A 12,405-nucleotide genomic window follows, 5' to 3' on the forward strand; every position below is an offset into this window, starting at 1 on the left:
AGATGGAGGAAAATATCTGGAAGGGGGTGTGTGGAAGGAAAAGCATACATGAATAGAAGAGAGTAACTGGATGGAAGAAAGTATCTAGATGAAAGGGAGTATCTGGATGGAGGAGAAGTATCTAGAAGGAAGGGAGTGTGTGGGTACAGGAGAGTAACTGAATGGAAGGGAGTACCTGGATGGAGTATCTGGATGCAGGGGGCATCTGGATGCAGGGAGTATCTGGATACAAGGGAGTATCTGGATGAAGGAGAGTATCTGGAAGGGAGTATGTGGATAGAGAAGAGTGGATGGGAGTATTTGGATGAAGGAGAGTATCTAGATGGAAGGGAGTAATTGGATGAAAGGGAGTATCTGGATGGAAGACAGTATTCGGATGAAAGGGAACATCTGGATGCAGGGAGTATCCAGATATAGGGAGTATCTCAATGGAGGAGAGTACCTGGATGTGAGGAGTATCTGGATGCAGTAAGTACCTAGATTCATAGAGTATCTGGATTCAGGGGAACAACTGGACGCAGGGAATATGTGAATCAGTGGGGGTACCAAAATGCAGGGAGTATCTGGATGCAGGAAGCACCTGGCTATAAACCAAAATCTGGATGGAGGCGAGTATCTGGATGTAGGGAGTAGCTGGATTCAGACGAGTATCTGAATATACAGGAGTATCTGGAAGCAGGGAGTATCTGGACTCGGGGCAGGGTACCTAGCTGCGGGGAGAGTATCTGGAAACAAAGTATCTGGATGGAGAAGAGTATCTGGCTGGGAGTATCTGGGTGCAGAAGAGCACCCGTCCCAATGTGGCAGGACGCGGGAAAGGAAAAGAGCCCAACAAGGACATTTTGGAAATAAAGAGCTAACACTTAGGCTGAAAATTTGCCTTAAAGCCCCAGAAAAAGAACTTGGAACCCATCCTGTAAATTACCATAGCCTTCTTTAACATGCACCCATGGAAAAACACTTAAGTAAAAAAAAAAAAAAAAGTACTTGGTTTCTAATTTCTTTTTATTAGTCTGACATGAAAAAGAAATATCCCTACAAATGAAAGAAATATTGAAGAAACAAATTGAAGGGCTTACCTTATTTTAATTAAAAAAAAAAAGTCAGGGCTACCAGGGAAGTTTCAGACGTGCTCAATGGACACGTGATTTGTAAACAGCTGAGATTCTGGGGGACAGGGGGTGCCTCGGTGGGGTTGACATTTGAGTTACGGGGACTTAATAATGGCCAGCCTTTCACATCCCATGGGAAACCCCTCTCCCACGGGCCTTGGGGAATGGGGGTCCAAGTGCCTATCCCCCTTTGGATGTTTCATCATTAGTAAACATCATCCGCCCAGCAACAACAAGCAAAGCACATCGCAAGATTAAAACAAAGAATCCGCCGTGAACAGAAGGCCTCCGTCTCTGCTCTCACGCAAGTGTCCTTCGGGGAGGAGCCTCAGGCAGCTGTTCTAACCCTGCCGCCAAGCCTGGGCTGTTTCTGCCGACAATCTTCTATTTCTCTAAAAGAGTACGCTGAACTGTGAGAGACAGAGAGAAGAGAAAGTCATTCCCAGTTCCCTGAGCACTCACGTGGACATAGTTCCTAAAACTTTCAGGAGCCGGTGGTTTTATTTCTGCATAAGAAAAATGGGCCCAAAACTCATCACGAAAAAGCAAAACCCTAACTCTCAATCAACTCAATCAATTTCATTGAATGATGCCATTCATACAAAAAAAAAAAAAGGGTACTACAGAAAAAGCAGAAGGAAAACGGCAGAAGGCAATTTCCACTAACGACGTCACAGAGACAGTAACAAATGCCTATAACTTACCAAATGGAAGAATAAATCTTCTAAATGAGAGTGTGCAGTTTTTATTGATTTGCAATTATGCCAGGCTGAGATTTTCTGGTCCGTTCATTTAAGTTTTGGAAACTTTATTCTGCATGTCAGTCTTAAAATTATTTTGGAGGGAGAAGCTGGGATTTGGAAGAAGGAATTAAGAACAATGGTATTTTTCTTCCAAACAGGCTGGCAGAAAACACTGGAATGCCAAGCCCTTCAGGTAATGAGGGCCCCACACATATATACCAATGTACTGGCTACTGAAGCCAGACAACTTCATTAGTGGGCAGAAGAAATCTTCCTTTTCTCTTCAAGATATAGCTTGTTCTAAACATCTTTCCCTGACTCGAAAGAGCACTCAACAAGACACTAACTTTCTTTTATTATTATTATTATTATTTTTGAGACAGAGTTGTGCTCTTGTTGCCCAGGCTGGAGTGCAATGGCACGATCTTGGCTCACCACAACCTCTGCCTCCCGGGTTCAAGCGATTCTCCTGCCTCAGGCTTCCAAGTAGCTGGAATTACAGGCATGTGCCACCACGCGTCGCTAATTTTGTATTTTTTTTTTTTTTTTAAAGTAGAGACGGAGTTTCTCCATATTGGTCAGGCTGGTCTTGAACTCCCAACCTCAGGTGATCCGCCCGCCTCAGCCTCCCAAAGTGTTGGGATTACAGGCATGAGCCACCGCATCTGGCGAGACACTAACTTTCTAGAAGTCTCTATCTTTAAAACTGAATGCCAGGCATGGTGGCCCATGCCTGTAATCCCAGCACTTTGGGAGGCCAAGGTGGGCAGATCACTTGAGGTCAGGAGTTCGCCACCAGTCTGGAAAACATGGTGAAAGCCCGGTCTCTACTGAAAATAGAAAGAAAATTAGTGGGGCATGACGGTAGGTGCCTGTGGTTCCAGCTACTCAGGAGGCTGAGGAAGGAGACTCACTTCAACCCGGGAGGTGGGGGCTGCAGTGAACAGAGGTCACACCACTGCACTCTGGCGACAGAGAGAGACTCCATCTCAAAAAGAAAAAAAATTAAAATACTTTAAATCATTTCACTAAAAATACATCTCAATTTGACAGCTCCTATTAAAAATAAACGTTGCATCTCTCAGGCAAATGAGAAGGTTCCAATTATGTACAAATGAAAGACAAAACACACGCACATATATACACACAGAAATCTTTCTTGCCATTTTCAAAAGTGCTTCTAATGGCAAAATGCCTTTTACCCTGAGAAGCCTCTCACGAATTAAATAGTCTCTTCTTAACCACATTTTCCACCTGGTTGAGAGGAGTTGTAGAAAGTGATAGCAGGCTGGGTGCGGTCGTTCACGCCTGGAATCCCAGCACTTTGGGAAGCTGAGGTGGGAGGGCTGCTTGAGGTCAGGATGGGCAACATAGTGACACCCTGTCTGCGCAACCTAGTGAGACCTTGTCTCCACAAAATAAAAAAACAAATCAGTCGGGCATGGTGGTGTACGCCTGTGGTTCCAGACAATCAGGAGGCTGAGGTGGGAGGATCCCTTGAGCCCAGGAGGTCGAGGCTGCAGTAAGCTATGATCGTGCCGCTGCACTCCAGCTTGGGCGACAAAGTGAGACCCTATCTCTAACAACAAAAAAAAGTTGACAGCAAAACTTGACAAGTTGTATTTCAGGAGATACATTTCAGGAGGACTTTTAATTCCCAGTGCATGCCAGCCAGCTGTGGACTTCCCGATGATGCAACAATCGTGTGCCACTTGGAACTTTTTTTTTTGAAAGTCTCACTGTGTCATCCAGGCTGGAGTGCAGTGGCACGATCTCGGTTCACTGCAACCTCTACCTCTGGGGTTCAAGTGATTCTTCTGCCTTAGTCTCCCAAGTAGGTGGGATTACAGGCGCCCACCACCACACCCAGCTAATTTTGTATTTTTAGTAGAGACGGGGTTTCACCATGTTGACCAGGCTGGTCTCGAACTCCTGGGAAAACTTCCTTAATATTTTGTTAAACAGAGACTTAGGCACATATAGGTCTTCTCTGAAGGCCCAGGCCCTAGGAAGTTTATACATTCATTGTCTCTTGAAAGTATCCCTCAAAAGCAACGAAACATAAAGGAAGACCTTCAAAGCCATGCAACCAAATTTGAGAATGTGAGCAAGATAGCAAGATGGGAGAGCATGGAGAAGATAAAATGGGAACACTGGCCACATGTGCGGACCGCTGTTCCCCGTCCTTCTTACCAGCTGGCTCTGCGTTGGCGTTCCGGTGGCTCTCCATGTCCACCTCCCCTTGTTCTGCTGAAAACAAGAAGAAAACACACAGAGAGGCTCAGTGCGACAGAGAACCCTCTCCTCAAAATACACACAAAATACTTGGGCTTTCCTGAGGTTGACGCTCCTATTGCTTGGATGAGAACACTCAGTTCTGAACCCCAAGACCCACTGGGAATATGGAGTCTAACACTCAACTAAGTGAAGACTTTGCCAGTATTTTTTCTTTTTCTTTTTGTATGAGATGGAGTCTTGCTCTGTCACCCAGGTTGGAGCGCAGTGGTGCGATCTCCGCTCACTGCAAGCTCCACCTCCCGGGTTCACGTTATTCTCCTGCCTCAGCCTCCCCAATAGCTGGGACTACAGGCACCCGCCACCACACCCGGCTAATTTTTTGTATTTTTAGTAGAGATGGGGTTTCACCATGTTAGCCAGGATGGTCTCAATCTCCTGACCTTGTGATCCATCCGCCTCGGCCTCCCAAAGTGCTGGGATTACAGGTATGAGCCATCGCGCCCGGCTGCCAGTATTTTTTCATGCATGGCACAGGCAGAGATAAACTTCAACAGGGTAATCCAAGCAGCTTTATTTTCCTCTATTTTAAGGGTTGCTTTCTTCTCCCTAAACACTGAGGAACACGCACATGGAAGCCCTTTCTATACATATATAAAAAAAAGTACATGCATCTATGAAAATAAGATTCTTAATAACTGCCCCCAAACTCATCAAACAAATGCAGATGGCTGGGCACGGTGGCTCACGCCTGTAATCCCAGCACTTTGGGAAGCTGAGGCAGGTGGATCACTTGAGGTCAGGAGTTCGAGACCAGCCTGGCCAACATGGTGAAACCCCGTCTCTACTAAAAAATACAAAATTTAGCTGGGTGTGGTGGCGTGCACCTGTACGCCCAGCTACTCGGGAGGCTTACGCAGGAGGATCGTTTGAACCCAGGAGGTGGAGGTTGCAGTGAGCTGAGATCGCACTACTGCACTCCAGCCTGGGTGACAGGGCGAGACTGTCTCAAAATAAAAATAAATAAAAACAAATGCAGAGGCTGGGCACAGTGGCTCACACCTGTAATCCCAGCACTTTGGGAGGCCCAGGTGGGCAGATCACAAGGTCAAGAGATCAAAACCATCCTGGCCAACATGGTGAAACCCTGTCTCTATTAAAAATACAAAAATTAGCTGGGCGTGGTGGCGTGCACCTGTAGTCCCAGCTATTTGGGAGGCTGAGGCAGGAGAATCACTTGAACCCAAGAGGCAGAGGTTGCAGTGAGCCAAGATCATGGCACTGCACTCCAGCGTGGGTGACAGAGCGAGACTGTCCCAAAATAAAAATTAAAATAAATAAAAATAAATGCAGAGAATCTCAGCAGATTAGCATCTTTTCAGTACCTGGGGAAAGGGGACTTTCTTCCTTTATTTACCCCCCACTGATCATCCTTCTCAGGTTGAATCGGCTCTCCTACCCCGCCTTCTACCTCCCCGAGAATGCAGAGTGAGATAAGTGAGGACTCAGACCACTAAGAACCGCCCCAGCCATCAAAGGACAAGAGAGCCAAGGGGTCTTGTGTACCCAGTTTTCTTCCTCCACCAGCATTTTTCCCAGTCTTGTTTCTATTCCCAAATTTCTTTTTTTTTTAATTATTATTAGTATTTTTTTGAGACAGAGTTTCGCTCTGTCGCCCAGGCTGGAGTGCTGTGGCGCGATCTCAGCTCATTGCAACCTCCGCCTCCTGGGTTCAAGCGATTCTCCTGCCTCAGCCTCCAGAGTAGCTGGTATTACAGGCACGCATCACCATGCCCAGCTAATTTTTTGTATTTTTAATAGAGATGGGGTTTCACCGTTTTAGCCAGGATGGTCTCAATCTCCTGACCTCGTGATCCGCCCGCCTCAGCCTCCCAAAGTGCTGGGACTACAGGCCTAAGCCATGGCGCCCGGCCCTCTATTCCCAAATTTCTATTAAAAAATGTTTCAAACATGCCACAATGCAAACAGGGTCATCTCCCCAAATGTTGTCGGTGTCGCTTCTTTTCCGACGCACAGCATAAGCCAACAGAATTGGAAACGCGTAAGAGATGCACAGATCTATATATATTTATTTCTTTCCAGTGTTGGTGTGAAGAAACACCTACGTTTTCAACACAAAGAGAAGCAGCAGAAGCAGCTCATTGAATCTGTGGCCATGCGTTTCCCACTCACAAAGACCGTACTATTTGTAAAACGGCCCCATCTGTGGTTCGAATGCCTTCATAAAGGGACACGTTTGTATGGTGCAGCAATGTAACTTTTTTTTTTTTTTTTTTTTTTGAGACAGAGTCTCGCTCTGCCACTCAGGTTGGAATGCAGTGGCGTGATCTCAGCTCACTGCAACCTCCGCCTCCAGGGTTCACGCCATTCTCCTGCCTCAGCCTCCCGAGTAGCTGGGACTACAGGCGCCCGCCACCACACCCGGCTAATTTTTTGTATTTTTAGTAGAGACGGGGTTTCACCGTGTTCGCCAGGATAGTCTCAATCTCCTGACCTCGTGATCTGCCCGCCTCAGCCTCCCAAAGTGCTGGGATTACAGGTGTGAACCACCGTGCCGAGCTAGCAGCATAACTTTTAACAACAGCAGCAGAGGCAGCCTCGCCAGTTTATACTACACGAACTCATGGTTTCATCCATTCTTCCCTAACCACTAAATGACTCCCACATAAAGAGGCCAAAGTTCTATGATTTAAGAAAAAGAAAGAGAGGAAAAACCCCCAAAGAGGAGAACATTCGAAACGATCTGAAAATGTTCAGCACAAATGTGATTTGTTCTCTGCTGGTGGCAAGTTGTCAACACGGGTGCATTTTGCAGCCAACTGTCCTGGCTAGAAACTGAAAACGTGCATTCATTTCAGAGGACAAATAATTTCTCCTTCCCCCCTCATTGGTTAAAAAGCATAAAAGATATTCTTTTTATTCCTGTAATTTTATAAAACACTACATAAAAGCTGGCAAGTTTTAAAGAGGGAAAAAGTCAATTGAAAAGAATAAAGTCTCACAAGGGCAAAGTCCATCTGGGGCAACAGTTCCAATATCACGGACCTCTCAGGAGAACTGGTCTCATGAGATGCTCCGTACACCCCCACCCACGTACCCTTCCTGTCAAAACTTAGACCAAGCACGCCACATCTGACAAGTCAACTTCAAACAATTCGTGGTGCTTTTCTTTCAGGTTAGAAATCATTTTTAGCTATTAGAACCATTAAGCAAAGTAATATGCCTTTAATGGGTCCCTATGCTTTGTGAATATATATTTATACACACACACACCATGCACTTGGGGCCAATCCTGAGACCATATACCTGCGGATCACTGTCTAGCAGTGGCTAATCTTTAAATGGTGTTAGGACAGACATTTTGGGAAACACACAGGACATTCTGGACTCAGTCTTGTGGTCACTGGGGGGCAGCTTTCATTGCATCAGACTTGAGACACCTTGGGACACATCCTTCAAAGAGTGGGGGGCTGTAAAGGTGACCTCTGTGAGGTGACCAGACCCATGTGGGTCAGGGTTTTGTGCCCTCACACCATACAGTGCCCCAACACAGGAGGATCAAACCATCTGTGCTCAGCTAGAACTACCGCTAAACCATAAGGGAGGCTGTGCCTCATTTCCACAAGAGGGCAAATAAGAAAAGTAAAATAAGAAAAAAGCAAAAGGAATATGAAAAAAGAGGAAAATATGAAAAAAAAATCAGAAAAGTCAAAGAAATAAGAGGAAAAGAATGAAGAAAAATGGAGAATAAAAGTAAAAGAAAAATAAGTAAAATAAGAAAAAAAAAAGAAAAAGCAAAAAGGGAAACAAATAAGAAAAAGAAATAAGAGAAAAAGAAAAAGAAATAAGAAACAAGAAACAAGAAAAGTAAAAGGAATAAGAAAAAAGAAAAAGGGCCAGGCACAGTGGCTCATGCCTGTAATCCCAGCACTTTGGGAGGCTGAGGCAGGCAGATCACCTGAGGTCAGAAGTTTGAGACCAGCTTGGCCAACATGGAGAAACCCTGTCTCTACTAAAAATACAAAAATTAGCTGGGTGTGGTGGTGTGTGCCTATAGTCCCAGCTACTCAGGAGGCTGAGGCAGGAGAATCGCTTGAACCCAGGAGGTGGAGGTTGCAGTGAGCCAAGACTGTACCACTGCACTGCAGCCTGGGCAACAGAGTGAGACTTCATCTCAAAAAATAAATAAAAGAAAAATGAAAAAAGAAGAAAAGTAAAAAAAGAAAAAGAAATAACATATAACAAAGAAGAAAAGTAAAATAAATAGAAGAAAAAGAAGAAAAAATGGAAAGAAAGAAAAAAAGAAATAAGTAAAAGAAAGAAAAAGTTAGAATCAATTGCGCTGAAAAACAAGTTGGTGGACTTCGGAAACGGAAGGAAATTCCAGGCACAATCTGTGTGCTTCAGGCATATGGGAGAATCTGAAGAGACGCCCGGGGAGGCTCTGCGCTCAGACATGTGAATAGGGACCTGACCACCCACCAATTCCCAACAGGCCTTAGAATGTGAAGACCAGGAGATGTTTGGCTGATTCCTCAACATATGAATTTTGTTTTTCTAGGAACCAAGATGTGCACCTGTTTGGAACACTGATCACAGAAAGAGTTAAGAACCGCCTCATAGGAAGTGCAGTGAGAAATGCAAGTCAAGGGCTGAAAAGGTTGAAGATTTAAAAATCCATGCATGACCTGGAAAGTCAAATCCTTAGGACGTGAGTGAGCTTAACCTAGGATACTGCAGGGAAGCGGGTGGCCACCCCGGGTCCCAGTTTGTTCCCTTGGCAGGGATAGACTTGGGGACAAAACTCATTAAAACATGGAAGTCACTGCCCTGTTACATTTACGTTTAAAAGAACATATCTGTACTTCATTTTCTGAAGCTCTTGTGCAGAAATATGATTTGCTATAATGAGCTTCTGTGCATCAAGAAAGGCAAAAGCATATGGAATTGAAGGCAGAGACTCTGTCACGTGAGTGAGAATCCCACTGTGGCGGGAATTTGCCAGCGGGGCGGGGGGAGTGGCAGATGGAAGGATTTGCTTTAAGGCTGCCTCTTAGCAGATAAAACGATTACGGTCAGGATGCTCCGCAGGCCTGGGCTGGGTTCTCTGCTCACCCCTAGGTCTTCAGCTCATCTGAAATGGAAGGTTGAAAGAGACAAAAAATAATAATAAAAAAGGTAAACTGGTGCTAGGTCTGCTTTTGCTGTGCGCTGGGCCCCCAGCGGCAGGGAGGTGTTAGAAAGAGCTGCTCTGAGCAAGGAGGTAACGGGGTAAGAAGCTGAAAGTGTGAGAGTGGGAAGCGGAAACCAAAATTAAGGAGTGGAGGAAGGGAGAGACGGAGGAAGGCAGGGAGGGAGGCAGGGAACAGGGAGGGCAGGAGGGAGGAAAGAAGGAGGGATGGGGGAAAGGAAGGGAGGAAGGCAGAAAGAGAGGGAAGGAACAAGGAGGGAAGGAGGTTGGAAAAAAGGAAAGGGGGAGGTATGGAGACAGGGAGGAAAGGAGGGAGGAAGAAGTGAAGCAGGGAGGAGGGAAATGAGGGAGGGAGGAAGGGAAGGAAGGAAGAAAAGGAGGGGGGAAGGAAGGAAAGGAAGGAGAGAGGAGGAAAGAGGCATGTAAGAAAAGGCGAGATGGATGAAGAGAGGAAGAATAGAGAGAAGAAAAAAGAAAGGAAGGAAGGAAAGGAGGAAGGGATGGAGGGAGAAAAAAGGAAGGATGGAGGGAGAAAAAGGAAAGAAGGAGGGAGGGATGGAAGGAAAGAAAGAAGGGAGAGAGAAAAAAAGAAAGAGGTACATAAGAAGAAAAGCGAAGGAAGAAAGGAAGAGATAGAGAAAAGGAAGAGAGAAAAAGGAAAAAAGGAGGAAAAGAAGGAGGGATGGAAGGGAAGGAGGGATGGAAGGGAGGGAGGGAGGAAGAAAGAGGGAGAGTTCAAGAAAGAATGAAAAGAAAGAGAATTGAGGGCAAAGGAAGAAAGAGAAAAGCAAGGAAGGAAGAGAGGAAAGAAGGAGGGAGGGGGAAAGAAAGGAGGAGGGAAGGAAGAAAGGCAGAGAAGAAGAGAAAGAAGGAGGCAGGGAGAGCCAATAGCCCATCTTGCCAAAGCCTCAAGAAACCCAGTGTGAGCCCAGGACCCTAGTAAACACAGCGTTAGGACCAGCCACCACACCCAAAGGACAGCGTCCTTAACACCCCGTGCCAACCACGGAAGCTGGGCTCTGTGAGAAGCGGTCAGGCTCCGTGCGGTTAGTGGTCTCAGCCAGGTCCTCCATGAAGCCAACACACCCAGATGCAAAGTCACAGACCCGAGTGCATGAGAGAAGCAGCTTAAACAGGCCCCTTCATATCATGTGGACAAAAACCAGGAGAAGCCCAAGCACCACAAACTCAAATCTGTAGGAAGGGAAGAAGGGAGGCTGGTGCAAAAGTAATTGTGGTTTTTGCCATTAAAAGTAATGGCAACATAGCAAGACTGTGTCTCTACAATAAAAAAAAAAAGGTAAAAGATTGGCTGAGAGCCACCACACTCAGCTAATTTTTTTTTTTGTACATTTTTTTGTAGACACGAGGTCTTGCTATGTTGCTATTACTTTTAATGGCATAAACTGCAGTTAGTTTTGCACCAACATACGACAGAGCTGTCTGATCCCACAAGGAGTTTCTAATCCGTGAGCCCCAAAACATAACACTGCAAAGCTTCTTGATAAATCTGTATCAAGCTACAGGATTTGATGACGGCATCTCCTTGTTGAAAAGATGCGGAAGACTCACCTATGTCTACCCACTTGCCTGGGACTAATTTTAATGCAAATTTAACAAACACCGAAAATTTCAATGCAATGACACAGTCCTGGAAAATGAGTCTGTAACGGTATCCCCAAAACCGGGCATGGTTTCTTTTCTTTTCTTTTTCGGAGATAAAGTCTCGCTCTTGTCCCCAGGCTGGAGTGCAGTGGCTTGATCTTGGCCCACTGCAACCTCTGCCTCCCGGGTTCAAGCGATTCTCCTGCCTCAGTCTCCCAAGTACCTGGGATTACATGTGTGCGCCACCATGCCTGGCTAATTTTTGTATTTTTAGTAAAGCCAGGGTTTCACCATGTTGGTCAGGATGGCCTCGAACTCCTGACCTCAGGTGATCCGCCTGCCTCAGCCTCCCAAAGTGCTGGGATTACCGGCATGAGCCACTGCGCCTGGCCCATGGTTTCTTGAAGGACCGGGGCATGCTATACTCACATCCTTCTTATGAAATCTCCAAGCTCCCCATAAACCCATGGGATTGCAAGATCTCAAAATCACCATCCCAGAAACCAAACCCATAAAGCAAAATCCTGCCACAGAGGCTGAGGGCTCTGACATCTTTTGTCTTCCGGATACCTCGATCCAACATCACAATTCCATGTCTACTAATAAAACTGTGTCACTGAGATAAACATTAAACTCATTTTATAATTCAGGTATAAAAACCAAGATGTGAGTGGATGCAGCTGGAAAAGTCCTCTTTTGAGGCAGTGTCTTGGCATTTATAGAATAGTGCCTTGTTTTCGTTTTCTTTTTTTCTTTTTCTTTTTTTTTGAGACAGAGTCTCGCTCTGTTGTCCAGGCTGGAGTACAGTGGTACAATCTTGGGTCACGGCAACCTTCGCCTCCCAGGTTCAAGCAATTCACTGCCTCAGCCTCCCAAGTAGCTGGGATTACAGGCACCCACAACCAGGCACAGCTAATTTTTGTATTTTTAGTAAAGATGGGGTTTCACCATCTCTTGCTTCTCTTATTATGCTTTATTTATTTTCTTTTTGGTCCTTTGATTTGTGCATTTACAAAAGGCCAAGAAAATCAATCCCTGGACAACTAGAAAGCAAACCAGGAATTGAAAGTTGGACCTTCTGTTAATTTGGCATCAGAATAAAAGACTTACGGAAAATATTAGAAGAAAATTACCCTAGCATCTCAGTAGTATAAAGTGAATCTTGGACTCCCCTGAGCCAATTCTTCAGAAAGGATGCTTTTTTAAAAAAAATTATTTTGGGGGCCGGGCGCAGTGGCTCACGCCTATAATCCCAGCACTTTGGGAGGCCAAGGCGGGCAGATCATGAGGTCAGGAGATCAAGACCATCCTGGCTAACACGGTGAAACCCTGTCTCTACTAAAAATATGAAAAATTAGCTGGGCGTGGTGGCACACGCCTGTAGTCCCAGGTGCTCGGGAGGCTGAGGCAGGAGAGTCGCTTGAACCCGGGAGGCAGAGGCTGCAGTGAGCCGAGATCGCGCCATTGCACTCCAGGCTGGGTGACACAGAGAGACTCC

At 45.8% G+C, this 12,405-nt stretch overlaps 1 protein-coding gene across 1 annotated transcript in view; it reads right to left on the minus strand.

Moving 5' to 3' along the window:
• Positions 1-987: 987 nt before the first annotated feature.
• The window catches only part of LOC126946772 (CD99 antigen-like), a 52,729-nt gene continuing 41,311 nt past the window's right edge, over positions 988-12,405 (minus strand). Inside the window, exons 10-11 of the mRNA XM_050777430.1 lie at positions 4,049-4,105; positions 988-1,522 (exon numbers count right to left, since the gene is read on the minus strand). Of these exons, the coding sequence (XP_050633387.1) occupies positions 1,497-1,522; positions 4,049-4,105 (83 nt within the window). The 3' untranslated portion in view covers positions 988-1,496. The remainder of the gene's footprint in view (positions 1,523-4,048; positions 4,106-12,405) is intronic.

This window comes from Macaca thibetana, chromosome X (assembly GCF_024542745.1).
Source record: "Macaca thibetana thibetana isolate TM-01 chromosome X, ASM2454274v1, whole genome shotgun sequence".
In the NCBI taxonomy this organism is placed as follows: Eukaryota; Metazoa; Chordata; class Mammalia; order Primates; family Cercopithecidae; genus Macaca; species Macaca thibetana.